The 26772-nt window shown below is 44.3% G+C and overlaps 1 protein-coding gene across 6 annotated transcripts in view; it reads right to left on the bottom strand.

The window, feature by feature from the left end:
• MYO5B (myosin VB) overlaps window positions 1-26772 on the bottom strand; it is a 289538-nt gene that overhangs the window by 78134 nt on the left and 184632 nt on the right. For all 6 annotated transcript variants that reach the window (XM_060280366.1, XM_060280369.1, XM_060280365.1 and 3 more), the window contains exons 15-18: window positions 21025-21177; window positions 18503-18600; window positions 15429-15515; window positions 1651-1765 (exon numbers count right to left, since the gene is read on the bottom strand). In XM_060280366.1, the coding sequence (XP_060136349.1) occupies window positions 1651-1765; window positions 15429-15515; window positions 18503-18600; window positions 21025-21177 (453 nt within the window). The remainder of the gene's footprint in view (window positions 1-1650; window positions 1766-15428; window positions 15516-18502; window positions 18601-21024; window positions 21178-26772) is intronic.

Here is a 26772-nt window from a genome sequence, read left to right as displayed (position 1 = left end):
TTGCAAGTCAGAATCCAACAAACGAAAGGAGCTGTCGCTGAGAGTTACTTCATACATTACTACTGTATTTAGTTTTGCTAGGAGCCTTTATGGAGGGTCAATTTAACCAGACCCCATTGGAAGAAATGGCATGGCAGCCTTTTGATGAATTCCCAGGAAACTCTCTTGCGATGTTTTATTGTGCACATTATAATGGTGTGACGAAGGATTTGATCCATCCCCCTGTAAAGTCTTTACCTGGAAGACTCAAAGGTGTTGTGCAAGGAATATGCATGGCTGGAAAGGGCAAATATATCACTAGAAGGGTGGCCCTGTTTAAAAGTCTGGTAATCAAGATAAGAGCTCAGGTGATCTCAGAGTAAGTTTGGGGCAGATGTCAAATTTTCCATATTTTGTTATGCTTATTGTTATTTATTAAGGTATTTTTGTACTGCCCTTTGCTGCAATAGTCTCAGGGTGCTGTGCAACAACATAAATACAACAAAGCACCACACAGAAATGCAAGCACTAAGCCCACTTTCATGTAAAATGCCTGTATCATCAGCATCATTCTTACGTAATTTACTTGCCACACCTCTCCACCTTTGTATGTTACTTAGGGTCTGTGACTCCAATTGTATCTTATAAGAAGTCTATGACCACATAAATAAATGTGATACAGCCATTACTATTTAATGCTGAGATGCAAGCCCAAACATCTTTATATGTGCATATGAATACATTTCTGTGTGCAACACTTACATGTTTATGAGCATGTGCATCATACAGGGACATGTGCTTGGGAAGTAGGATTGAACATGTCTAGAGAGAGGAACTTGGAAAAGGGACAATGTACACCCTTTAATAAAAACAATTAGGATTTTCTTGGGTTGTGCATACAGCCTATGCTATTTTTCTTAATGTCTTCTCTGTCTGGATGTGGCAATCCGATGCAATAAGCCAAATTTAGGAGTTAACTACATATTGGGAGCATCATGCTCAGAGTCCAGAAGTTGGAAGTCATGCTGCTGTACATTCCTGAGTGTTGAAGAAGAACCTCTGGAGAACTGTGGCAGCTGCCGATGGAGTGATTATTTTCCCATCTCTGAGCAATAACACAAGAATGGGAAAAGATTTGAAAACTTTCTGCTGCAGGCAAAGTCACTGCGGTCTCCTGAACCCTAATCTACAATGCAGCTCTACTATCATGGCTTCCCCAAAGAATCTGGGTTGGAGTTCCCAGGTGTGTTGCTGAGAACTCTCTGTTAGACAGACCTAAGCCCTCTCCTTGCAGCCAAACTGCAATTCCCAGCATTCACCCGCAAGATGGAAGAGCAGTCAAAGCAGCTGAAGACATGATGCTCAATTTGGCTCTAATAAAGTGAGATTGAAAGGAGGCCCTGGAATGGGCAAAAGACTGCTAAAGTAATCTTAAGAATCTGGCTGTACAAAAAAAGATCCTTTTTAGACTGAGGGCAAAACAACAAGCCCCATGGCCATGTCTCATTTACTTCATTGAATCCTTCTGACAGAGTTTTATTCTGCTAGAATTTCCAAGGTCCCCCAGGTCAGGGCAACACCTGGCCAACTGGGCAGTGGAGGAGGAAGCGAACTTCAGAGCACAAGTACCAAGGCAACATGGGATGTGGAAAGACTCTTAACCCTGCTCACCTTAATTAAGCTTTCCAGCAGCATCTTGCAAATTACTTTCCTGTCCTCCTTTTTTGAGGTGTCCTTCTTTTTCATAAGAATTCGATACCTATTGAAGAAGTCATGGTAGGTCCACCTGAGAAGGAAGCAGAAGAGGCTTTATAATAGCTTGTTTAACCTGAAAGCTGCGAGGAAAAGCTAGGTGGAAGTCCTTACAGTGTATAGGAAGCCATACTCGTGCCTTCAAATATTCGCAAGAAGCAGAAATGGTGCAGCTGTCCAAAAGCAGAAGGCTTTGTGAATACAGAAGGAACCTAAGAATACATTTCTGCCAACAACAGAGGCACACAAAAGATCTAGGCAAAACTCCCAAGTTCCAAGCAGACCAGAGTCTAGGGTTGTTCACATAAGAAAAACAACTAGTACTGGGGGATGAAAAGCCAGTATTGCACACTCATTCTCCATCGCTCTTCCATTAGTGCCAGATTCTTCCAGGCTCTGCCTACAGCCTGTTAAGATTACACCCTGGCTTCAAACCCATCAGATTGTGTTAAGTTCTATCCTGGCTCAATACACTCACCTGTCAAATTTCATGCTTGGTCCCAGCCTCTGGGCCTGCTCGGTATTTTTTGAGATCAAAAGTCAGCACTTCTAACCCAAGCCTCAGCCCTGCTATTTACCGAAACTAAGGCTCTTTGTTTTCATGATGAAATGGAGCTGCGGTGCTCTTTCTTGCTAGTGCATGCAGAGTCAGGGGCACAGTGAACTGACAATTTATTCAGCCATTAAATGCAAAATGCAAACAATTGGTGTGGAACGCACTGGACTTAATTCTTCGACTACTGTCCAAGCTCCCACACACGTAAATCAGGACAACCCAGCTTCCTGATCATCTCCCTGTTGAGAGAGGAGAACATAGGCCTTTTCCAACCAACACTTCTGCAAAAGGATCTGCAGCCTTTGTGAAACCTTTGGCTACCAATTAAACCTTTGGGTAGAGATTTGGAGGGAGCACTGAGCTACGAGCACACCGTGGCGAAGCTCTAATTCAAAGAGGCAGAGCACTATATCTCGCCGCTCGGAAGAGGCATTTCCTGCCATCAGTATTTAGATTTAGAGCCCACAGAACGGATTCTGAAATTGGCTCACTGTCTGCCAAGTTTCAGCCCATTGCAAATTAAAAGTACTGAGTTATGGACCCCTCAAAACGAGCCTTTTAAATAGAATTGCTAGGAGAGTCTGGGGCTGCCAACTGCTGCCATAATTAAATGCATGCGAGTGTCAAAAAAGAAAAGGGAAGGGAAGAGTGAACCGCAAAATTCTGAAGGACTGTTGAAATGCAAGTAACTGCAAAAAGCAAGAGCCTGCCTCCAATAACCTTCAAGAATTGAAGGTGGGCTTCAGGCGCAATGACTCTCAATTTCTTTCCTGCAGTGTTTGCCTGCTTCCGCAGAGGTCCTTGCAGAACAATGGCTCACAAAAACCCCTTTTCAGGTTGGAACCAGAATGGTCCTCTCCATCTCAATGTTTAGGGTCCTGATTGGGTAGAAGAGTGTCTGTCTGCCCCAGTATGTCCAACTGCAGCAGTTTTACTGGGTAGTCCACAAGTAGGCAATCTGGTGCTCTCCTGATGTTGCTGGACTCCCTGACTTTTGTCCATGCTATCTGGGGCTGGTAGGAATTGGGAGTCCAACAGCATTTGGAAGGCATGACTAGTCCATTTTCCAAGCTAAGTCACAGAGCTCTGTGAGCAGACTTGCACCAACCCCCACTATGTCTGCTGTATTTTTTTTTAAAAAAAACAATCTATGCATTGTAAGCCAGTTCACATATTTTTGGTCACGCTGAGGTGTGACGGAATGTTGGGAACCGGCTCTTACAGGTATAAAGCTCAAGAATATTAGTGTGGCAGTTGGCACAGAACACATCAAACTGCTTACAATGTCCAAGGCTCTTGCAATGTCCAAGCCTAACCCCCCCCCAATATAAAGATAAATAAAGATTGGTAATCTATGGAGCCTGTTTTCCTAGAAGGGACTACAAGGCAGCTTAAGGCACATTATGAAAAAATCAGTCTGCAGAGAGGGGTGCCTGTGGAAAACATTTCAATTATGTATGTGCAATGTCTGTAAAAGTTTAGCAGCTGTGATTTTTATACCAAACTGGTACAAGGCTGCAGCATCCGACAGACAGCTCAGATGAATGAAAGAGACATGAGTGAGAAGTTTGGAACATTCATGTGACAATCCCCAACCACTCCTGGCTAGATGAGGCTATATATATTGGATGAGGTGAGCTTGGAATCAGTAAAGGCAGGCGAGCCATCACAGATATTTGTGATAATATGTTTAAAGGTAAAGGTAAAGGGACCCCTGACCATTAGGTCCAGTCGTGACCGACTCTGGGGTTGCGCGCTCATCTCGCATTATTGGCCGAGGGAGCCGGCGTATAGCTTCCAGGTCATGTGGCCAGCGTGACAAAGCCGCTTCTGGCAAACCAGAGCAGCACATGGAAACGCCGTTTACCTTCCCGCTGTAACGGTTCCTATTTATCTACTTGCATTTTGACGTGCTTTCGAACTGCTAGGTTGGCAGGAGCTGGGACCGAGCAACGGGAGCTCACCCCGTCACAGGGATTCGAACCGCCAACCTTCTGATCAGCAAGCCCTCTGATCAGTGGTTTAACCACAGCGCCACCTGGGTCCCTTGATAATATGTTTAGAGAAAGGCTAAGGGGAAAAAAACTATTTTATAGGTTATAAAAGGCTGAGGTTTATCATCAGCACCAGCTATTTGCACAGTCAACTAGTGCACATAAAAAAAAGTGTTGGAAATACCCGGGGGGAGGGGGAAGAGGCTTTTATGCATTTCTGTGGCACAGAGGCCAAAAGCTGTCCAAACTCTCGATGGCATGGCATTCCAAATTTTGCACCGAGAAAAGCTGAATTCTGCAACCTGCGTAATTTTGCAAATGTGCAGAATTTCTCACGATTTATTCTGCCAATTTTTTTTACTACTTTACATCGCCAGCTGAGCAAAATGGGCAAGCGAGTATGGCAAGGAGCCATATATATGCCAAATATATAATTCAGCTACTTCTAGGGTTCCTGAGTTTTCAAGCACTCAATGTACACAGCCCTGGAAAGATGCAAGAGGCAAGCATCGATAAACAGTAAATTTGCGAAGCAATTCCCAACTTGTTTCAGCCGTCTTCATCAGGGGAATTTATTTGGCCATTAGCTAGACACAAAGCTGCAGATCTTCTACCTAGAATAGACCCAGAGGCACTAGAGCTACGTGCCTAGCTAACAAAGGTATCAAACTCTCCCACCCCCTGCTGAAGCCAAACTATGTCGGCAATTGGTTACTAAATTATAGCTTCGCATAATGGGCCTGGTTTATTGCCTCTTTCTCGTGATTGGTTCTGTCTTTGAGTCACATGTTGTTGTCCAAATTACTACTCGAAGTGTCTGTCTCTATTCTAGTCCTCTTCCCCATTCAGTCACACATATGTGCACTGATAAGCGCAGGCCACGGCTGCTCCTGTACTGGGGGAAATGATGGCGTTAACTGGCCCAGTCAAAGGAATGGGGCCACAGCTCAGTCATAGGGCATAAGCATTGCATGCAGAAGGTCGGTCCCAGAAGCCTTCACACGGCCTCTTGCCTTTCAGACACTTGCAGGCTCCTTGGGAGGGACTGATGCTCAGTGGCAGGAGACCTGCTTTGCATGTAGAAGGACCCAGGTTCAATCCTTGGCCATCTGCTGCTAGAAGGATTGGATAGCAGTAGATGGGGAAAGACCACTATTTGAGGCCTTGGAGAGTCGCTGCCAGTCAGACAAAAAGTCTGACCAGGTATGAATCATGTTCCTATTGCAGCTGGTGCAGAATGATGGGAGGAGATGCTCGGCAGCATGTGTGACGCCTCTGCTAAATCATCTGCACGAGCTGCATTGTTTTATCCTGTGAATACAGCCCTGAGATTCTGTGTCCTGTGAATACAGCCCTGAGATTTCTATAGGGAAAAATTTAAATAACAACAAAGTTTGAATTCTGTGGAATGCAAGATAAGAATAAAAGAAGCAATAAAAAAACACACACACACAAAACACCCAGCAACTAGCACAGTACACTACAACTGCTAAAACAGGCATAAAAATCATTCTGTGGTCCACAAAGATGACCAGCAATTTTCAAGCGGTCTGTGCAAAAAAATAAGTTTGGGAACCACTGGAATGGAGTATCCAAGTAAAGGGCAAAGCTGGTCAGAACCCTAAACAGGAGCATTCTATACTGCAACATTTTGTTGCAGGTTCCACTTGCCATACACATAGTATATCCCTGGAGACAGATGAACAGGAAGATCATTACTTTGACACTGGGCTTATGAGCTTCCCAGATTGTGTCTGGTTCTTCAGAACTAGGAACACTGGTCTGGTCTAGGAAGGATAACTCTCCTGTTCTTATGACTGACCCTTCTGCAACAGCTGGGCATTGACTCACTGATCTTAAAGCGAAAGTGTTCGCACACAAGGAAGCTTGTGAGTGACAGTTGAGGAGCTCAACTATTCAAGTTCATGTTTTCTATAGATTACCTTTCAAGTGTAGCCAGCACTTCTAGAACAAAGATAAATTGATTCAAAATGGTTTTCAAGAAGTAAGAGACAGTGTTCCTTGCTTTAAACAAAAAAGGCTGTGATCGATACACTGTCCGTTTCTTAGGGATGGTGCATTCATCATGGTACAATCTAAAAACGAACATACCCCTCTGCTCCTGAGCAGCGCTGCAAAGTGAATCATGCATTTTCAGCCTCTATGACATATATGCAGAAATCTAGTATTTCATGACACAAAAACCCCCACAATTAAGCATATCCAATTTTGCCAAATACAGTGTTTATAGTTTTGAAGGTTCCTGCTCTGTCAATGCTCTCTGCAATCAGGAATGATTAAAAAATTGCTCTCTCAATTACACAAAGGGAACATCTCAATTACACAAAGGGAACACTGGTATACTGAGCACAAGAAACATTGCAGCAGCTTTGTCAAGGGATTGCAAAGGTGATCCCGAACTCTCAATATTTCAGTGAGGAACAACTGAAATGGTAATTTCTCCTTCGCCAATGCCGTGCAGACACATTGAAACCAGCCATGTTGAAGTACATGGTACCCTATACACAAAAACATGTACAGGCAGCTTCAGGTGGCTCAGCCACCTGCCCAGGAGGGACTTAAAAGTATCCTGGTTGTCTGTTAGACCCTCGTCTTATGCCGTGACCTTAAGGTGCCCAGAAATGCAGAGGAGTATTTTTCTGCACTGGTTTCAAATCCAGAAGGGACCAGAATCTTACAGGATTTTTTTTTATTGGCCATCTGTCACTATGCACTAATTCTTAATCAATAGCCAGGTGAACTCAGAAATACATAAACACACACATTTGCAATTAGGGAGAGGTGATTCTGTCAACATTGACTTCTTTCAGCTTCTCATTTTTCTAATCTACAGTGCTTTGACATTTATTTATTTTTTTAAAAAAATTAAAATTCCCCGCGAAGATTCACCAGCCTTTTACTGCAAATTTCTCCTACCGTACATATATTTGCATGCAATTTTCAGTAATTTGCATGTTTTTGCAACTCTATTTCCGCCAGGTGTAATGCTTTTTTAAATATTAGTTTCAGTAACGTATGCATTTATATGCACAATCTGCCCTGTTGTTGTATGCATTCTTGTATGGCTGGAGAATTCTTCTATGGCTGCAAAATTCAGAGAAGTGCAAAGCTTGGAGAAGGGCCGTGCTTCAGAAAGTGCTGCTAAACCCAAACCACAGGGGCTTGTGATCCACTTGTATGTGGGGAGGTTTCTGTGACAGCAGAGCCTTAAAACAGGCAACCCTTCTTCACCAATGGATGTAATCATAGTGAAGAAAGTGAATATGGAAGGGGAGAGACCAACATATGAAGAATTTTTAAGACAATCAGAAAAAGGCTGGAAAGTAAAACCGTATGAAGAGGTTAAAGTATACCTGACGAGCTGGCTGCAATATCATCAAATCAATGATATATTTGTAAAAGACAAAAAAACTGGTTTTGAGGAGAGAAGGTCCAAATTCCAAATAGAGTTGCTAGGGGGCAGAATAAAACTGTTGTCCAAAATGTACAATTTGCTGTTAGAATGGTATACTAAAGATGAATTGACGAAAGAGGTAATGATAAAATGGGCTAAGGATTTTGGGCATAATATTGAATACGATGCGTGGTTGAAACTATGGAACCAAACAATAAAATTCACAGCATGTACTGCTTTGAAAGAGAATGTTTGGAAGATGATGTATAGATGGCATTTAACCCCGGTGAAATTAGCAAAAATGTATAGAATGAGTAATAGAATGTGCTGGAAATGCAATGAAAAGGAAGGGGACTTTTATCATATGTGGTGGAAATGTGAAAAGGTTAAAGGCTATTGGGAAATGATATATAATGAACTGAAAAAGATTCTTAAGTATACCTTTCCCAAGAGACCGGAAGCCTTTTTGTTAGGAATGATAGGTCAAGAGATAACCAAGGAGGATAATACCTTATTTTTGTATGCGATAACCGCGGCAAGGACATTATTGGCCCAAAAATGGAAGACCCAGGACTTACCGACAATCGGAGACTGGCAGACAAAGATGATTGAATATGCAGAATTAGCGAGACTGACTAGCAGGATTCGAAACCAGAGGGAGACAAGGTTTCTAAGGGATTGGAGTAAATTTGTGGATTATATGGAAAAGAATTGTAGAGGTTTAAAGACACTTGCAGGCTTGAAATAAATCCTACGAATTGACTTTAAAGACTAGATATAAAGGAACTGCGAGATAAGAGCGGATTAGAAAACCTATTGAGGGGAGGGAGGGAAGTCAAACTCAGCGGAGTATTTTGTAATGAGTAATGAGAATTGTTAAAAGAGTGATGTATGTATTTTGAATGTTTGTTTGTTTGTTTGTTTGTTTTGTATATTGTTTTAAATGTGTTTAATTGGAAAATTTAATAAATAGTTATAAAAAAAAAAAACAGGCAACCCTTCACCTGCAGCCTGAAATTGTGCATTCCAGGAAAAAGCTGTCGCCACTAGGATCTGCAGATGGTATAAACTGGCCCAGTGTCACCAAGACTCGCTTCAATGTAAATCAGCACAGAACTTGCCCGTATAGGAAGACTGCCCTGGCGATTAAACAGAATCTTACATTGCCAGAGGCCCATCAAGTCTTCTGATCTTTAGACAGGCTGCCATAAATATTATATGCATGTCTTTCGTGGCTTTTGGGAGGGCTTAGTAATAGAAAGGCTGTAAAAAAAACGAATAAAACCCCAAATAACAGGAGGAAAGTAAAATTCTCTATTAAAGCTCCACTGAACTTTACCGTGATTGTTTATTTGTGTGGACTACGTACGATTAACAGCCTTCCAGTTTGCTAGCTCAGCAGTAATGCCTGGAATTCCTTATGAATTGCAGATTAAACGAGGCTGGTCTAGGCAGATGAAGAAGAAACCTCGCAGCAACACACCTTCCTGCTTTTTTATCTCCCTTTTTATCTCAGGCTGCTAACTGCTATGTGGCGTCATGGTCGGCACTCGGCTAAGGACAGAGCTGGAGGCTAAGTGGATGGGGACTGTTTTAACAGCATCCCTATTGAGCAAACCAGCAGAGACAGCAGTGAGACATGTGAGCATAAGAACTGCCTGCTGGATCAGGCCAGTGGCCCATTCAGTCCAGCATCCTGCCCTCACAGTGACTAGGCAAATGTCTATGGGGAACCCGAAAGCAGGAACTGAGTGCAATAGCACTCTCCCCACCTGTGACTTGCGGAATCTGGCCATTAAGAGGCATGTAATGGAGGTGGAACAGGTGGCGAGAGATGCAGCCCCGATGGGCAAAGTATTGTGGGGGTAGGTGCAGCTCAGAGCCTTGAAAGACTGAAAGAGAGGAAGTTGTCAAGTCTCGCCATCTTTCTACATCCTTCCTTGGGGGACACAGGGTAGAGGTCATGCAGCCCTACTGTAAGTGCTTATTTCATTTTGTTATGAACCTTTGGGGGTTCTCTGCACGCACAAGGAGGTTCACAATCATACCTGCCAAGTTGCTGTCAGAGAAATAAGGGACCGGGCCGGAAGTAGCGCTGCCGCCATTTTGGAACTGGGTGGAGCATGCTCAGAAGTGACTTTTGATGCTGCTTTGCCCAGTTCCAAAATGGCCGCCGCGCCAGAATAAACCGGGAAAAAACAAAAATATCCGTTTTTTCAGTTAGGAACAGCTGGAAAAACGGGGATTTCCCGGGGTAAACGGGAGACTTGGCAGCTATGTTCACAATGTAGTAAAATAAATGGGATGCATACAATAATCTAAAAACAAAACAAAACAAAAAAACCCCGATAAGGGCAGCAGCATTAGCAACCATGTGCAAACAAGGGCTGGTTAAAATGAGTAATTTCCAGAGAAGTACACATGCTAAGTCTCTCCTGCAGCAAGAACAATCAAGAGAGTCTTGTGGAACTTCAAAGACTGACACATTTATTAAGGCACAAAGCTCTCATGGACTCAAGCCCGCGTTGTCAGATATATGAAGTGAAATCTAAGTTGGCAGTTATAGAAGGGAGAAAACTGTAAGGTGAATGGCAATGAGATGTGGACATTATAGCCAGTATTAATTAGAGCTTAATGTTAAGTAGACACACCTTTAGCCTTTCACTGTAGAAGAATGGGAATAATTGCTGAGATTAGTGTATTAACCCCCTTCATGGATCAATGCCTTGTCGTGGCGAAGGGGCTTGAATAACTCAGAGAAGCTATGAGCTATGCCATGCAGGGCCACCCAAGATGGACAGGTCATAGTGGAGAGTTTTGACTAAACGTGATCCACCTGGAGAAGGAACTGGCAAGCCACTCCAGTATCCCTGCCAAGAAAACTCCATGGACAAAGACAACAGGCATATAAAAGTTATGACGCTGGAAGATGAGCCCCTCAGGTCGGAAGGCGTCCAACATGCTACTGAGGAAGAGCGGAGGACAAGTACAAGTAGATTCAGAGCTGATGAAGCGGCTGGGCCAAAGCCGAAAGGACGCTCAGTTGCGGATATGCCTGGAAGCGAAAGGAAAGTCCGATGCTGTAAAGAAAAATATTGCATAGGAACCTGGAATGTAAGAACCATGAGTGGAGGTAAGCTGGATGTGGTCAAAAATGAGATGACAAGAATAAATATCGACATCCTGGGCATCAGTGAACTAAAATGGAAGGGAATGGGCGAATTCAGTTCGGGTGACTATCATATCTACTACTGTGGGCAAGAATCCCGTAGTAGAAATGGAGTGGCCCTCATAGTCAACAAAAGAGTAGCAAAAGCTGTAATGGGATGCAATCTCAAAAATGACAGAATGATCTCGATACGAATCCAAGGCAGACCTTTTAACATCACAGTAATCCAAGTTTATGCACCAACTACCGGTGCTGAAGAAAGTGAAATTGACCAATTCTATGAAGACCTACAACACCTTCTAGAAATGACACCAAAGAAGGATGTTCTTCTCATTACAGGGGATTGGAATGCTAAAGTAGGGAATCAAGAGATAAAAGGAACAACTGGCAAGTTTGGCCTTGGAGTTCAAAATGAAGCAGGGCAAAGGCTAATAGAGTTCTGTCAAGAGAACAAGCTGGTAATCACAAACACTCTCTTCCAACAACACAAGAGAAGACTCTACACATGGATATCACCAAATGGGCAGCATCGAAATCAGATTGATTATATTCTCTGCAGCCAAAGATGGAGAAGCTCTATACAGTCAGCAAAAACAAGACCTGGAGCTGACTGTAACTCAGATCATCAGCTTCTTATAGCAAAATTCCAGCTTAAACTGAAGAAAGTAGGAAAAACCACTGGGCCAGTAAGATACAATCTAAATCAAATCCCTTATGAATACACAGTGGAAGTGAGGAACAGGTTTAAGGATTTAGATTTGGTGGACAGAGTGCCTGAAGAACTATGGATGGAGGCTCGTAACATTATACAGGAGGCAGCAACGAAAACCATCCCAAGGAAAAGGAAATGCAAGAAAGCAAAATGGCTATCCAACGAGGCCTTACAAATAGCGGAGGAGAGGAGGCAAGCAAAATGCAAGGGAGATAGGGAAAGATACAGGAAACTGAATGCAGATTTCCAAAAAACAGCAAGGAGAGACAAGAGGGTCTTCTTAAATGAGCAATGCAAAGAAATAGAGGAAAACAATAGAATGGGGAAAACCAGAGATCTGTTCAAGAAAATTGGAGATATGAAAGGAGCATTTCGTACAAAGATTACCATAATCAAGGACAAAAGTGGTAAGGACCTAACAGAAGCAGAAGACATCAAGAAGAGGTGGCAAGAATACACAGAGGAATTATACCAGAAAGATATGGAGGTCTCGTACACCCCAGGTAGTGTGGTTGCTGACCTTGAGCCAGACATCTTGGAGAGTGAAGTCAAATGGGCCTTAGAAAGCACTGCTAATAACAAGGCCAGTGGAAGTGATGATATTCCAGCTGAACTATTTAAAATCTTAAAAGATGATGCTGTTAAGGTGCTACACCCAATATGCCAGCAAGTTTGGAAAACTCAGCAATGGCCAGAGGATTGGAGAAGATCAGTCTACATCCCAATTCCAAAGAAGGGCAGTGCCAAAGAATGCTCCAACTACCGCACAATTGCGCTCATTTCACACGCTAGCAAGGTTATGCTTAAAATTCTACAAGGCAGGCTTAGGCAGTATGTGGACCGAGAACTCCCAGAAGTGCAAGCTGGATTTCGAAAGGGCAGAGGAACCAGAGACCAAATAGCAAACATGCGCTGGATTATGGAGAAAGCTAGAGAGTTCCAGAAAAACGTCTACTTCTGCTTCATTGACTATGCAAAAGCCTTTGACTGTGTCGACCACAGCAAACTATGGCAAGTTCTTAAAGAAATGGGAGTGCCTGATCACCTCATCTGTCTCCTGAGAAATCTCTATGTGGGACAAGAAGCTACAGTTAGAACTGGATATGGAACAACTGATTGGTTCAAAATTGGGAAAGGAGTACGACAAGGTTGTATATTGTCTCCCTGCTTATTTAACTTATATGCAGAATTCATCATGCGAAAGGCTGGACTAGATGAATCCCAAGCCGGAATTAAGATTGCCGGAAGAAATATCAACAACCTCAGATATGCAGATGACACAACCTTGATGGCAGAAAGTGAGGAGGAATTAAAGAACCTTTTAATGAGGGTGAAAGAGGAGAGCGCAAAATATGGTCTGAAGCTCAACATCAAAAAAACCAAGATCATGGCCACTGGTCCCATCACCTCCTGGCAAATAGAAGGGGAAGAAATGGAGGCAGTGAGAGATTTTACTTTCTTGGGCTCCTTGATCACTGCAGATGGTGACAGCAGTCACGAAATTAAAAGACGCCTGCTTCTTGGGAGAAAAGCAATGACAAACCTAGACAGCATCTTAAAAAGCAGAGACATCACCTTGCCGACAAAGGTCCGTATAGTTAAAGCTATGGTTTTCCCAGTAGTGATATATGGAAGTGAGAGCTGGACCATAAAGAAGGCTGATCGCCGAAGAATTGATGCCTTTGAATTATGGTGCTGGAGGAGACTCTTGAGAGTCCCATGGACTGCAAGAAGATCAAACCTATCCATTCTTAAGGAAATCAGCCCTGAGTGCTCCCTGGAAGGACAGATCGTGAAGCTGAGGCTCCAATACTTTGGCCACCTCATGAGAAGAGAAGAATCCTTGGAAAAGACCTTGATGCTGGGAAAGATGGAGGGCACAAGGAGAAGGGGACGACAGAGGACAAGATGGTTGGACAGTGTTCTCGAAGCTACGAACATGAGTTTGACCAAACTGTGGAAGGCAGTGCAAGACAGGAGTGCCTGGCGTGTTATGGTCCATGGGGTCACGAAGAGTCGGACACGACTAAACGACTAAACAACAACAACAAGTGTATTAACACCTGTAATGGGGCAGGGAACTGCTTGCAAAGAAATAAGATTACTATATAAAATTCCTGCAGACAGAGCTCTAGATAATTTTTCTAACAATGATCGCTGTTGTTGTTGTTGTTGTTGTTGTTGTTGTTGTTGTTGTTGTTGTTGTTGTCATATTTAGTACCCACCCTTCACCAGAAGGGCAGGTTACAGCAATATAAAATATAAAATATGGCATTTAAAACAGTTTAAAACAAATTCACAAGCAGAATGGGTCCTAAAATATATATACATCTAAACTGTCAAAGGGCCAGAATAAAGATGAAGAAGATGGCCGAAAATCAGGGGCGGAGCAAGCGGTGGGCGGTATGCACCGGCCACTGCCCTGGAGGGGGTGTCGCTCGGGGCCACGCCCACGCCCCGCAATTGGCATCTCCAAAGCCGTGCGTCTCGCTCCAGCTGGAGGCGTGCAGCTTTGGAGGCACGGGGGGGCCCATAGCCCGCCACGTAACGGCGCGTGCATCGTTACATAACATGCACACATCATTATGTAGCGACGCCGCGCCCACCCGGGTGCATGGCAATTTGCCGCCCCGGGTGTCGTGGCGCCTCGCTACGCCCCTGCCAAAAATAAATGGGTTTCAAAAACCAGTTTAAAAGTTTGCACAATTGAACTATCCCCTGAAAGTCCAGATATTGTTATAAACTCACTACAGTGGCTGTGGCAGAGGTGCTCTTTTCAAGAGTAAGGAGGAAAAGGAGCCCTCACTACCCCAGAATGTCAACCCATGAAACGTCCCTAGGAAGAGCGTATAATGAGATACATTGAGATGAGGGAAGTTTGGCCAAACTGTATGCCTCTCTGGGGACCCATAGAGAACACTCTGCATTCACCCCTTCTTGTTGCTAATGCACATTTACATTCTGGGGGGAGAGTGGCATGAGGACTCGCCATTACAGTAGCCTTAAGATTATAATCCCATTGCTGCAGATGATAAAACTGATAGTTATGCTGATAGTAAACACGAAAACTGCTCAGCGGTGAAGCCAGATGCACTCCCCCCACCCCCAAAAGATGACTTGCCCTTGTCACTGTTCCCTATTGATTTATACTTGGGATGTGCAAAATTTCACCGAGCCCTAAAAATGTTTCTTTTGTAACTCCAAGCTCCCCCAAAAGTGGTGCAAATTCCAAACACAAACCTGCCTCTACCCTTGCTTTCTCTGTAAGCCAATCATTGCATACTGCATTAGCACAAGGCCGTTCGGGGCAATGGCTTAAAGATGATGACGCTAAACATGCTATGTGGCAGAACACCAGATGACTGGCCAATCTTTAATTCACTTACAGACTTGTCACTTGAAATTTTATGGAGCGTGGATTGTTAAAAGAGGCCACCTCTATGCTGTAGCCGGGGAAAAATAGTTACTGCTGGGATTTCTCCTTGAAATTATTGTTGCCCCTCCAAGGGCGTTGAGGAAGATGGGTGCTGCTTTGTTTTTTAATATAAAGAATCAGTGCTGAAATGGGCTTATAGTCCTTCCACACAAATATTCACTCTTGGTTACTCCTATCCCCAAGAACAATTCCGGGGCCAGGAGATGGGGTAGGGGGCAGTCATATTGCTGTTGCCACTGTTAAACAACTAGAAGACAGAAGAGCCTTTCTGATCTTATTCAAACCAACCAGTAGTTCCCTGGCTATCTTCTACCTACCCCCGGATTCTATTCTGTTTTCGTGTTTGTTAATTTCCACACACACACACACACACTAAAAACAACACAGCGGAAGACAAGTTTCAGAGATATGGTACCTGGATGGGTAACCAGCTGCGCTGATGCGGATGGTCTCCAAGACGCCACAGGCTCTCAACTGCTGGACTGCTCTTTTTGGATCAAAGCTGCAAAGAAACAAATTTATAGCACCTATGAATGTAGCAATGCAATACGTCTAAAAACTTTAACAGCAGTTTTTTTTCAGGCAGCGCAACTGTTAACAATGCCAAGCGGCGTAGTATCTCTGAGTCAATTTTATAAGTGCTTTCTTGATGGACTGAGTACAGAAATTTGCCCAACCAGAGAAGGTTTCATGCAGATAAGGCTGTGGGCTTCTCCTTTTAAACAGGGGTTGGGTTGCCACCTGGCAGGGATGCTTCAGTCGAGATTCCTGCATTGCAGGGGGTTGGACTAGAGGACCCTCAGGGTCCCTCCCAAATCTACCATTCTACAACTTCCCTAGGAATACTTCAACATTCAGTGCAATTTAAACTGTAACCAAAAGTGGGGTGGAAATAAAGAAATTCAGAGCATTGCAAGAAAAGAATCACTATGAGGATCTTGCAAACCATTTCTGGAGTTGGAAACACTATTTCTGTTGTCATACTGAAATACCAAGCTAAAGCATTCTTAATCACATTCTGCAAGGGGGCAGGGAGCTTCTGATGTGGGCTGACAGCCCTCTCAATCTGGCCTTTAGGGCTCTCCCCAAACTATACTCCCTCTCCCCAGGCAATTTCCCTAATTGGCCCATGCATTTTTTGGGGGGTCGGGGGCACAGAAGTGAAGGGAAAATGCTTTTGACTAGCTGTGATGTGTCCTTGAACTGTAACAATGCTTATCGCATGCCAGGTTGAAGGATGGAGAGATGTGGTAATAGGTGGTGATATAGCATCCTCTGGCTTTGGTGTACTGTACCTGGAATGTCCCCTGGTGTACATCTGCTGCCCCACCAATTTTTGCTTCTGGCCCCCACCATCCTCTAGCATAAGGAGAACATGGTCTATGAGGGAACCTTGCCCTCTGGTTGAAAAAAACAAAAACAGTTTCCTGCCCCTGACACTAAGCAGAGGTCACCTTCATTTTCCCAGCATCAAGGAGGTCACTGCTTTCAACCTGAAATCAATTCTGAATTCTGGATCCTACTTGTGGAAGGCCTTTTCATCCCCCTTTAATGAATAACTGATCTGAAGGCAGCCCTGTATCGGGAAGTTTTTTAATGTTTGATGTTTTATTTTTATGTGTGTTGGAAGCTACCCAAAGTGGCTGGGTGAAGTATAAATATAAATATATAGCCTCTTAAAGGTAAAGGGTAAAGGGGCCCCTGACCATCAGGTCCAGTCGTGTCCGACTCTGGGTTTGCGGCGCTCATCTCGCTCTATAGGCCGAGGAGCCGGCGTTTGTCTGCAGACAGTTTTTCCGGGTCATGTGGCCAGCATGACAAAGCTTCTTCTGGCGAACCAGAGCAGCGCACAGAAACGCTGTTTACCTTCCCGCCGGAACGGTCCCTATTTATCTACTTGCACTTTGATGTGCTTTCGAACTGCTAGGTGGGCAGGAGCTGGGACCGAGCAACGGGAACTCACCCCGTTGCAGGGATTCGAACCGCCGACCTTCTGATCAGCAAGCCCTAGACTCTGTGGTTTAACCCAGAGTGCCACCTGGGTCCCCCCCTATATATATATATATATATATATATATATATATATATATATATATATATATATATATTGGCAAGTTCACAATTTGCCAGAACTGGAAGTAGAAACTCCAGGTTTGCTGGCCAGTTCCTTTTCTGTGCCACAAAATCTTCAGCAATTGCTATCAACATTTAATATTTGTAAATCCAGAATCAATGCGCAGTTTTGAGCAGCCCTTGATGCACTGTAATAGCAGAAGAAATACGCTGCCTCCTGGTGTTCACCGCATTATAAAATCCATCAAAGCTGTCAATCCCGCAGCTAGTGATCCATTATTTTATCATGAAGTCAAATGCACAAGCGCAGACATTCAGCACATTATACCAGTGAGCAGCTCAGCAGTATGTGTGCTCATGTGTGTGTGCCATTTTAATAATAATAAATAACAGTAGCAATTTTGCTTTGACTGAGCACCTTTCATCATGCAAACTCCCAAAGCAATTCTTTATGCTATAACAAAGAGACCTCTTTGAAATGCTGTTGCCACGATCAAACTCTTGCCACTTTGGGACAGAGTACCGCAGTTATTCAACAACACATTTAGCAAGAAGCGGTGAGTATCGCAAATTTCACAGGAGTAGCTATAGCAAAAGTTAAGCGAGTGAATGAATTTCAGTAGGGGCAAATGTAAGATTCTGCACTTAGGCAGGAAGAACCAGATGCACAAATATAAGATGAGGTGCATGTGAAAAGGATCTAGGGATCTTAGTCGACCACAAGCTTAACATGCGTCAATAGTGTGGTGCAACAGCAAGAAAAGCTAAAGCTATTCTAGGCTGCATCAACAGAAGCATAGTGTCCAGATCAAGGGAAGTAATAGTACCACTCTATTCTGCCTTGGTCAGAGCACACCTGGAATACTATGTCCAGTTCTGGGTGCCACAATACATAGGGTATTCTTTAGGGGAACGGCTCAATGGTAGAGTCTCTGTTCTGAATACAGAAAGTTCTGGGTTCAAACCCCAGCATCTCCGGGTGGGGCTGGGAACACCCCCTATCTGAAACGCTGGAGAGCTGCCGCCAGTCAGTGCAGACAATACTGGGCTAGGTGAACTCAGCGTAAGGCAGCTGTCACCCCTATGGAATGACACATTTCTAAAGGTTCATTGCAGTGAATGCTCAGCATCGGGCAGGATTACCCCATATACAATTAGAAAAGAGGGCCTTCTCAGTAGTGGCACCCACCTTGTGGAACGCCCTCCCATGAGATGTCAAGGAGAAGAGTAACTATATAACCTTTAGAAGACATCTGAAGGGAAGCTTTTTAAGATTTAATGCTTTTATATATGTTGGAAGCTGCCCAGAGTGGCTGGGGCACAAACAACAACGACGACAGTCAAACATCAACTATCTCATGGTCTGCTTGACTTCAGCCTATTGATGCTCTTGTCTTGTGAAGGAGCAGTACTTACCTGAAAGGAAGCTTCTCATCATTAGGCTTGATGCAGCGTACATAATGGGGAGTAGTGGCATTCAGGGTCTCCATAAGCAAATGTAAGGAGTTACGGAACTGGAAGAAACAATTAAAAAGACAACCCATTCCTGAAATTAGATGACGCAATGCGGGTTGTAACATCACTTTATTTTTCTACACCTGATTACGCTTAGTGAGCGACTGCTAAATCTGTGAGATGACTCAGCCCTAAAGCGTAGCATCTCTACCTGTGAAGCCTTGCCCACTTTTCTTGACACTGCAGTCAAGGGAGGAACATGCACATGGAAACACGTCTAAAGGGGGCAGGTGAATAGTTTGCCCCATCCTGGTCACTGCCTCGTGGCTACAGCACGTGGGAATGACGCAGTGTCACGGACACAAATTGCTTGCTTCACAACTCCTCAAATGCAATCCTTTTTCAGCGGAGACTGTTCAGGGATTTAGGGGTGTGTGTGTGTGTGTGTGTGTGTGTGTGTGTGTGTGTGTGAGAGAGAGAGAGAGAGAGAGAGAGAGAGAGAGAGAGAGAGAGAGAGAGAGAGAGAATATATTGGCCTTTTAACATCACAAAACAGCAAGGGAGGAATGGACCCAAAGGACATCAGATTCTATCCTCCTGCCTCTAGGCAGGATCCTGCCCAAATGGCTCTGGATATTTTAATAGGAAAACAGTGCATACGGCATTTTAAATAAATACAATAGGGTGCAACATCATGCTAAAGCGTTCATTCTGTCAAGACAAAATTAAAAAATTCCTTCAGTAGCACCTTAAAGACCAACTAAGTTTATACCAGTTATCTGAAGAAGTGTGCATGCACACGAAAGCTCATACCAAAATAAAAACTTAGTTGGTCTTTAAGGTGCTACTGAAGGAATTTTTTTATTTTGCTTCAACTCAGACCAACATGGCTACCTACCTGTAACATTCTGTCAAGAGTAAGCATTTCTGTTTGCCAGACAGAACCATCTCTCCCTGGAGAGGGAGCAGGGGGAAAGAGAGGGCAGAAAGTCCCAGGGTGCTAACAGGACAAAGTGCAATGGCTTCTGCTAGCACAACAACATGTTTGGATCTGGCCCAAATATTGTAAACCCCACCTGGCAAGGATACCACACGCAAGATTGGAAGACAGAATCGGGGGCTCACTGAACCACAAACGGCTGTTAAGTTAAATACAGCAAGGACTGATAGCTATTCTGGCCTAAGAGAAGCCTTCTTCTGGAACTTAAATTGAATTAGTTAATATTTATTACACGTATGAACCGCTTCCAATGAAGCATCTGGAAGCAAAATATCATGGTCAGCATATGGAAGAAATCTGACCCTTAGAATGGTCACTGGGGTAGTTTTGTGCCCTAATAAAATCTCCTGCCCCCAGATCTAAGCAGAATGCAAAATAAATGCCAAACCACCCCAAATACTAAGGCGGTGGCAGGTGGAGGGGAATACCTGAAATCAATTTATTTATTTTAGTATATTTGGGGGGAAATTGTGTATATTTGAAAATGTGGGCAGCATTAAGATAAATTCAACAGTGTAAATAAGTTTTGATGGATGTAATAATGGAATACTCAATGGTTTAGTTTACATAAAATATGCAGGGATTTATGTTATGGAAAATGAACCATGGAAAGAATAGAAGGGAAGTCACTGATATTTTAAGGTTGTTTAAATAAATATTCAAAAATGTAAAACAGAAAATTTAATAAAAATTATTTGGGGGGGGGAGGAGTACCTAAAATTGGCAGCAGAACTTAAGGTAAATAAATGCACCCAAGCAGTAGTGTTCAGTGTTGGTTATTCACTTAGTCTTACGTTTTTGGTGTGACAAAGAGTACGAATAAAAGGTAAAAAGGTAAAGGACCCCTGGACACATAGCTGTCAACTTTCAGATTTGAAAATAAGGGAGCAGCAGCAGCCTCACCTGTCCCGGGGACAGTCTACGGTATATCTAACAATCCGGGATAGCAGCGGGAAACGGCGCTGGAATAAGGGAATTTCCAGCAAAAAAGGGGAAGGCTGACAGCTGTGGCTTGGAATAAGGGAGTTTCCCGCAAAAAAAGGGGAGGGTTGACAGCTATGCCTGGACAGTTAAGTCCAGTCAAAGGCGACTATGGGGATGCAGCGCTCAGCTCGCTTTCAGGCCGAGGAAACCAGTGTTTGTCCACAGACAGTTTTCTGGGTCATGTGGCCAGCATGACTAAACCGCTACAGGCACACGGAGAACTGTGACGAGTGCCAGAGCGCACGGAAACGCCATTTACCTTACTGCCTATTTTTCTACTTGCACTGGCATGCTTTCGAACTGCTAGGTTGGCAGGAGCTGGGACAGAGCAATGAGAGCTCACCCCATCGCAGATATTCGAACCGTCGACCTTCTGATCAGCAAGCCCAAGAGGCTCAGTGGTTTAAACCACAGCGCCACCCGTGTCCCTACAAAGAGTACGAATGCTGCAATGGGAACGCAAAACTTCCACTGAGTGTGTGTGAGAACGATTTCCTACCTGATGCCCGACTGTTTTCTTGTGCTCTTTATTGGCTGCTTTCACAGGTGGACGGGCAGAGCGGATACTGATTTTCGAGGAAGCTCCTTTTCCAGTCGCAGCAGCTGGCGCGGAGTCTTTCCCATCATGAAACAAGTCGGCTACCATCGGGTACTGCAGAGAAGGAAAAAAGGCTTGGACTGTTTAGTGCTCTTGCTACGGCGGTCAGGAAAAGAGGCTTGGGTCCTCCTGGTCAGCAAAGGCACGCTCAGAGCCCTCGCTGAAAGGCAAGGTTTTAAACAGTGCTGTGCTAAATGCTGCCAGGTGAGAATTGCCATATCAAATGCAATTAAATAGTTTTCTGTATCTCTTAGAGCCAAAGGAGACCTGATGTTAAGCAGGTTGCTTTTTTTTAAAAAAAAAAAATTGTTGCTAGCTGGTGTGATGATGCAATTCCTTTGAGACCACAGTATATAAGGGGGGGGGCACGCACGAACATTTTAGGAATGCAAGAAGCTGCCTCATACCAAGCCAGACCACCTGTCTGTCTAGCTCAGTATTGTCCACACCTGTGGTTCTCAAATATTTCCCCCCTCCACAGGCCCCTGGAAAATAGCTGAGGGTTTTTTGGCAGACGACTTAATGATTTTTCCGCCAGCTTTAATTGCTCTGTGCTAGGTGCTGCATGATTTTTAACAGTATTTTTTACACACATTGCTGCAGACCAATTGATGGGAACCCCCCAATCTACACAGTTTCAGGCAGAAGTCTTTTCCTCAGCCCTACATAGAGATGCCAAGGATTCAACCCAAGACCTTCCGCATGCAGATGCTCCGCCATGCTGAGGTTTAGAAAACCACGGCAACGATTTACTGAGGGAATTAGATCACAGAATCAAAAAGTCAGAAGGGAACATGAAGATCATCTAGTCCAACTCCCTGCAACACAGGAGGAGGACTGCCTGCTGAGGCCTGCCCTTGCCTCTTTCCACCTGGCCTGACAAGCTCTAAACAACCACAACTATGTGTGTTGTTTTAAATGAGACCATCTTGGCTGTGAGCCCTGGAAGACCTGCGCCCTGCCTTTTCCCATCTGGCCTGGGAGAGTGGAGTGCGGACTGACTCCAGCTACAAAAGCTGAGGCTGTTGAACAGATTCTTGGGCTGGAGTATTGTTTACGGGGGATTGAGAGAGCCATTGCTGTTATTGATATTATTGTTGTATCTTTAGTTTTAGATCTCATGGTTTACGTGGAAATATTTTCCATTTGGTTGTGTACTTTTTGATGTGTTTTCTTTATTGTTTATGACTTCTGTTATGTTTGTAATGATGTAACGTTGTAAACTGCCTTGAGCATAGCTTCAACTATGGAAAGGCGGCATACAAATAAAATGATGATGATGATGAGCTTTGGACCTATGTGGGGCTCGAACCCATGGCCCTCAAGAGTCTTGTGCTCTAGCAACTGAGTTTGAGCAGGTTTAGCCTGGAAAAGAGGACAGTGAGAAGAGATATGAGAGCTATTTTTAAGTATCTAAAGGGCATGGAAGATGTTACTCCAACTTTGTTTTCTCCTGCTCTGGAGGGTAGGACTCGAACCAATGGCTTCAAGTGGCAAGAAAGGAGATTCCGACTAAACATCGGGAAGAACGTTTTGACAATAGAATGGATTCCCTCAGGAGATTCCTTGGAGATTTTTTATAAGCAGAGGTCCCTTTTAAGCAGAGGTTGAATCACACCTGTCTGGGAATCTTTAGTTGAGATTCCTAAATTGCAGGGGGTTAGATTAGATGACTGTGAATATCTCTTCCAACTCTACAATTCCAAGATTCTATGATGTATTTTGTTCTCTCTCTTTCAGGTATGCGCAATTATAAGAGATAGTTTTGAGATAAAGTTACTGAAGGGTTCTGGCCGTCATAGAAACACTTGAAAAACTTTCACGGGATAAACACATTGAAGATAATTTAGAAGAACTTACTTTCAGCAAGCCCAGCCCAGACCCCCCCCCAAAAAAATTCTCTACCTCACAGCACTTCTGTCACAAAAGAAACTACCATTAGCCCCACTTCAAAACACCGACCCAAGATGCATGTCAGAACTACAAGGAACTTCAAAAGCAGAATCTCCTTTGCACTGCCTTTATTAAGAGGGAACTGTAATTTTCTGTCAGTTCCTCTTGGAGATTAATTAGCCTTAACCTTGTTTGCATATCTGCCAAAATCCCACTGAGGGAAGGATCTGTTTGCATGGCATTATCGTCATCTGGCCTGACGCAGGACTCGGTGTTTGTTTTATGCTTGCTGGGCTTTATTTTAATCACAGCCGCCCACAGAATCCTTTTGTCTGCCTATCTCCTGCCTCCAGCAAGCTTCTCTTGGGCTAACACCTTCAGATAATAAGATGGGGAGGACTAGCGATAGCACATGGTCACTATCTCTCAGCCTAACCTACCTGACAGGGCTGTTGTGAGGGAGCCCTGAGTTCTAGCTTTTCACCTCGTGCAAGAGTAACAGAGCAAATAGTTAAAACAGCACATGGTTAAGAATAGAAAAGCCCACAGTTCAAACTATGGAATTTGCTACTACCACAAGATGTACTATGAATTGATGGAGGACGTCTGTCAGTGGTGACTGGTAACGATGGCTATATTACTGGCAACATCAGAGGCAGTATACTGGGGAATAACATTGGGAGGTGATAATTGTGGATTTCCTAGGAGCATGTGGGTTTCCTAGGAGCATGTGATTGGCCACTGTGTTATCAGAAAGCTGGACTAGGTGGAGCTTCCTGTTATCTGAGGGATAGCTGAGTCAGTAGAGCATGAGACTCTTAATCTCGGGATGGTCGGTTCGAACCCCATGTTTGGCGAAAAGATTCCTGCATTGCAGGGGGTTGGGCTAGATGACCCTGGTGGTCCCTTCCAACTCTACAATTTTGTGAATCTACGATTCTATGTTCTTAAAGAATTCATGCTGCTATTCAGGGACTCTTCTGACATTTCAGTTCCTTCTCCCCTTTGGAGCAATACATGCAGGGCAGCAGCCAGATAACTGTGGAAGTGACACACAGCTTTCCCATAACGGACAACTAGGCGTGAATTTGAGACCAGCAAAACAACAACAACAACGCCAATGATTGTCCCCCAGGAACATCGCAAGGTGCACATCTCCTACATGAACATGAACACTTTTGACATGAAAGAGATGTTCGCGCTCAAGCACTCCAAGGCCCCTTGTATTATTTCAAAACAAGAGCAATAGAACGTGGTGCCAGAAAGCAGCTCTCGGCCGCAACACAAAACAGCTTCTCTTTACCCTTAACTTACTCCCTGTTGTGGCATGCCTGGCTATTTCCAAGGGTGTGGGGGGAGGGAAGAGCGTTTCAGAGATGTTTTACTGCAGAGATGGAACCTTTGAAACTCTGAATTCCACCCAGTGTATTTAGGATAGCAGCTTTCCTTTTTCTTTTTTTTAAGTCCTTTCCTCTTCTTGCAATAGAGCAAGCATTTCTCCTGTACTGACTTGCTTCTTGAAAGAAGCAAACAACCGGTCCCTTATCTGCAAGAAAGGCCCCTTTATCTGCAAAAATGCTTCCTCTCCTCCCTTCATTCCACCTGTACTAATACACCTACAGAAGCAGGATCTGGACACGTTGCCATTGTTTTGTGTGTGGGAGAAAGGTGTTCACCACAGCTCATAGTAACAGTAATTAATCTGTCCAGCCAGAAGCTGCAAGACCGAAGAAAGGTTTTTGTTTAACTCCGCACCGCTAACCGGAATAGAATCTTTGTTCACAATATCGCACCAACACTTTGGTGTTTCTCCTTGAGCTCTTTTTATCTGCTTGCTGCTTCTCCCTGCTCCTCTGGCTCAGAGCACCTGAATCCTAACAATGAAGTGAAATTAACCTGCCATTTAAACTGTTATCTGCTCCACGGCAGTCTGCCTTGTGTCCCAATCTCTTTGGAGGAAGCTCTTCGCTGCCCCTGCTGCCGCCTCCTGCCCTCCCTCCCAGTCTGGCTGATTTTCCAGGAGTTTGGGTTGGACTTTCGCCCTTGAATTTCTCTGGAGAGAACAGCCACTGAAAACAGATGGAAGGGGAGCACATACCTCTAGGGGATAAGCATTAGACTCATGTACCCCTTTGGGGGAAATTTTTTTTTTGCAAAAGAGGGAACATGCAAAGGCTTACTACACATTGCTTGTGGCTCACTAGGGCGTTTGGTGGCAATCTTGTTTTGAACTGCTGAATTTTGCAGTTTTTGCACATGTGTGTAGACACGCACATGCACACAAATGTTTAATTCTAACTGTAGCCATAGGGGTTTAAGCAGTATGGTTTTTTTTAAAAATATACAGTGTATACAGAACATGGATAGATATCTTTTTAAAATGAGAGCAAGAACATCAAGCGATACTGCAAACTCACACCCTTCATTGAGCTTGTATACATATGTAAGAGGCTCATTTATAATTATATTTTGGGACGGATTCCTGTTCTTATGTAGCTGCATTGCTTTATACTTTCCCACGATCATATTATAAAGCAGTTGCGTTCTGCATTATAAATGAAGCCCTGCTAGTGGTTGTATCTTTCTGTTTTCCAACGCATTTCTTACCAGTAAAAAAATTCAAGTGTGGCACGAACAAATTTTCATTCTGAAAGCGTGGCCTAGAGAAAAAAGTTTGAGGACCACTGGCCAGCAGCAAGGGCTTGATGGAGTCGCGAAGTCAGTGTTGCTTCTAGAGCCCTGTGGCATTGGTCCTGTGCCAGTTTGTCTCCATTCCATCCTTCTGAAATGCCCCCTTACTGGGGTTTCCACTGGTTACCACCACTGGGAAAGCTACTGGTGGTTTCTTCCAGTGTGGTGTAGTGGTTAAGAGCGGTAGACTCGTAATCTGGGGAACCGGGTTCGCGTCTCCGCTCCTCCACATGCAGCTGCTGGGTGACCTTGGGCTAGTCACACTTCTCTGAAGTCTCTCAGCCCCACCCACCTCACAGAGTGTTTGTTGTGGGCGAGGAAGGGAAAGGAGATTGTTAGCCACTTTGAGACTCCTTCGGGTAGTGATAAAGCGGGATATCAAATCCAAACTCTTCTTCTTCTTTCTTCCACCTGCCATCTGAGGAGGTGCATCACAGTGCTCCTTCAGCGTGTTGCCCCGTGATGGCCAAGGTCAATCGAATCAGACAGGGCTGGTTGGAGGGACACCCAGCACGATGGACTGAGAATTTGAATTGTTTTGCCCCCTTTTATACGAGGATCACCCCGCATAAAGTATCAACAACTGAAGGCTAAACACAGAAGGATCTAGCTGTAGCAAGGGACCCACACCTCAGGAGGCAGAGTACCAACCAGAATGTTAATGTATATTACTTGGCTGCCTTAGGCCCAGGGATCAGCTAATATCTGGTCACCGTGAGCTCTTCAAGAGCCCTCTACCCCCATGAGGACTCTTGCAGATTGTAGTATGCCAATGATAAAGGTAAAGGTAAAGGGACCCCTGACCATTAGGTCCAGTCGTGACCGACTCTGGGGTTGCGCGCTCATCTCGCATTATTGGCCGAGGGAGCCGGCGTATAGCTTCCAGGTCATGTGGCCAGCATGACAAAGCCGCTTCTGGCAAACCAGAGCAGCACATGGAAACGCCGTTTACCTTCCCGCTGTAGCGGTTCCTATTTATCTACTTGCATTTTGACGTGCTTTCGAACTGCTAGGTTGGCAGGAGCTGGGACCGAGCAATGGGAGCTCACCCCGTCACAGGGATTC

The sequence above is a fragment of the Zootoca vivipara genome, chromosome 11 (genome assembly GCF_963506605.1).
Source record: "Zootoca vivipara chromosome 11, rZooViv1.1, whole genome shotgun sequence".
NCBI classification, from domain to species: Eukaryota; Metazoa; Chordata; class Lepidosauria; order Squamata; family Lacertidae; genus Zootoca; species Zootoca vivipara.
The sequence above is the reverse complement of the archived record's forward strand: the minus strand, read 5'-3'. Positions and strand labels throughout refer to the sequence as shown.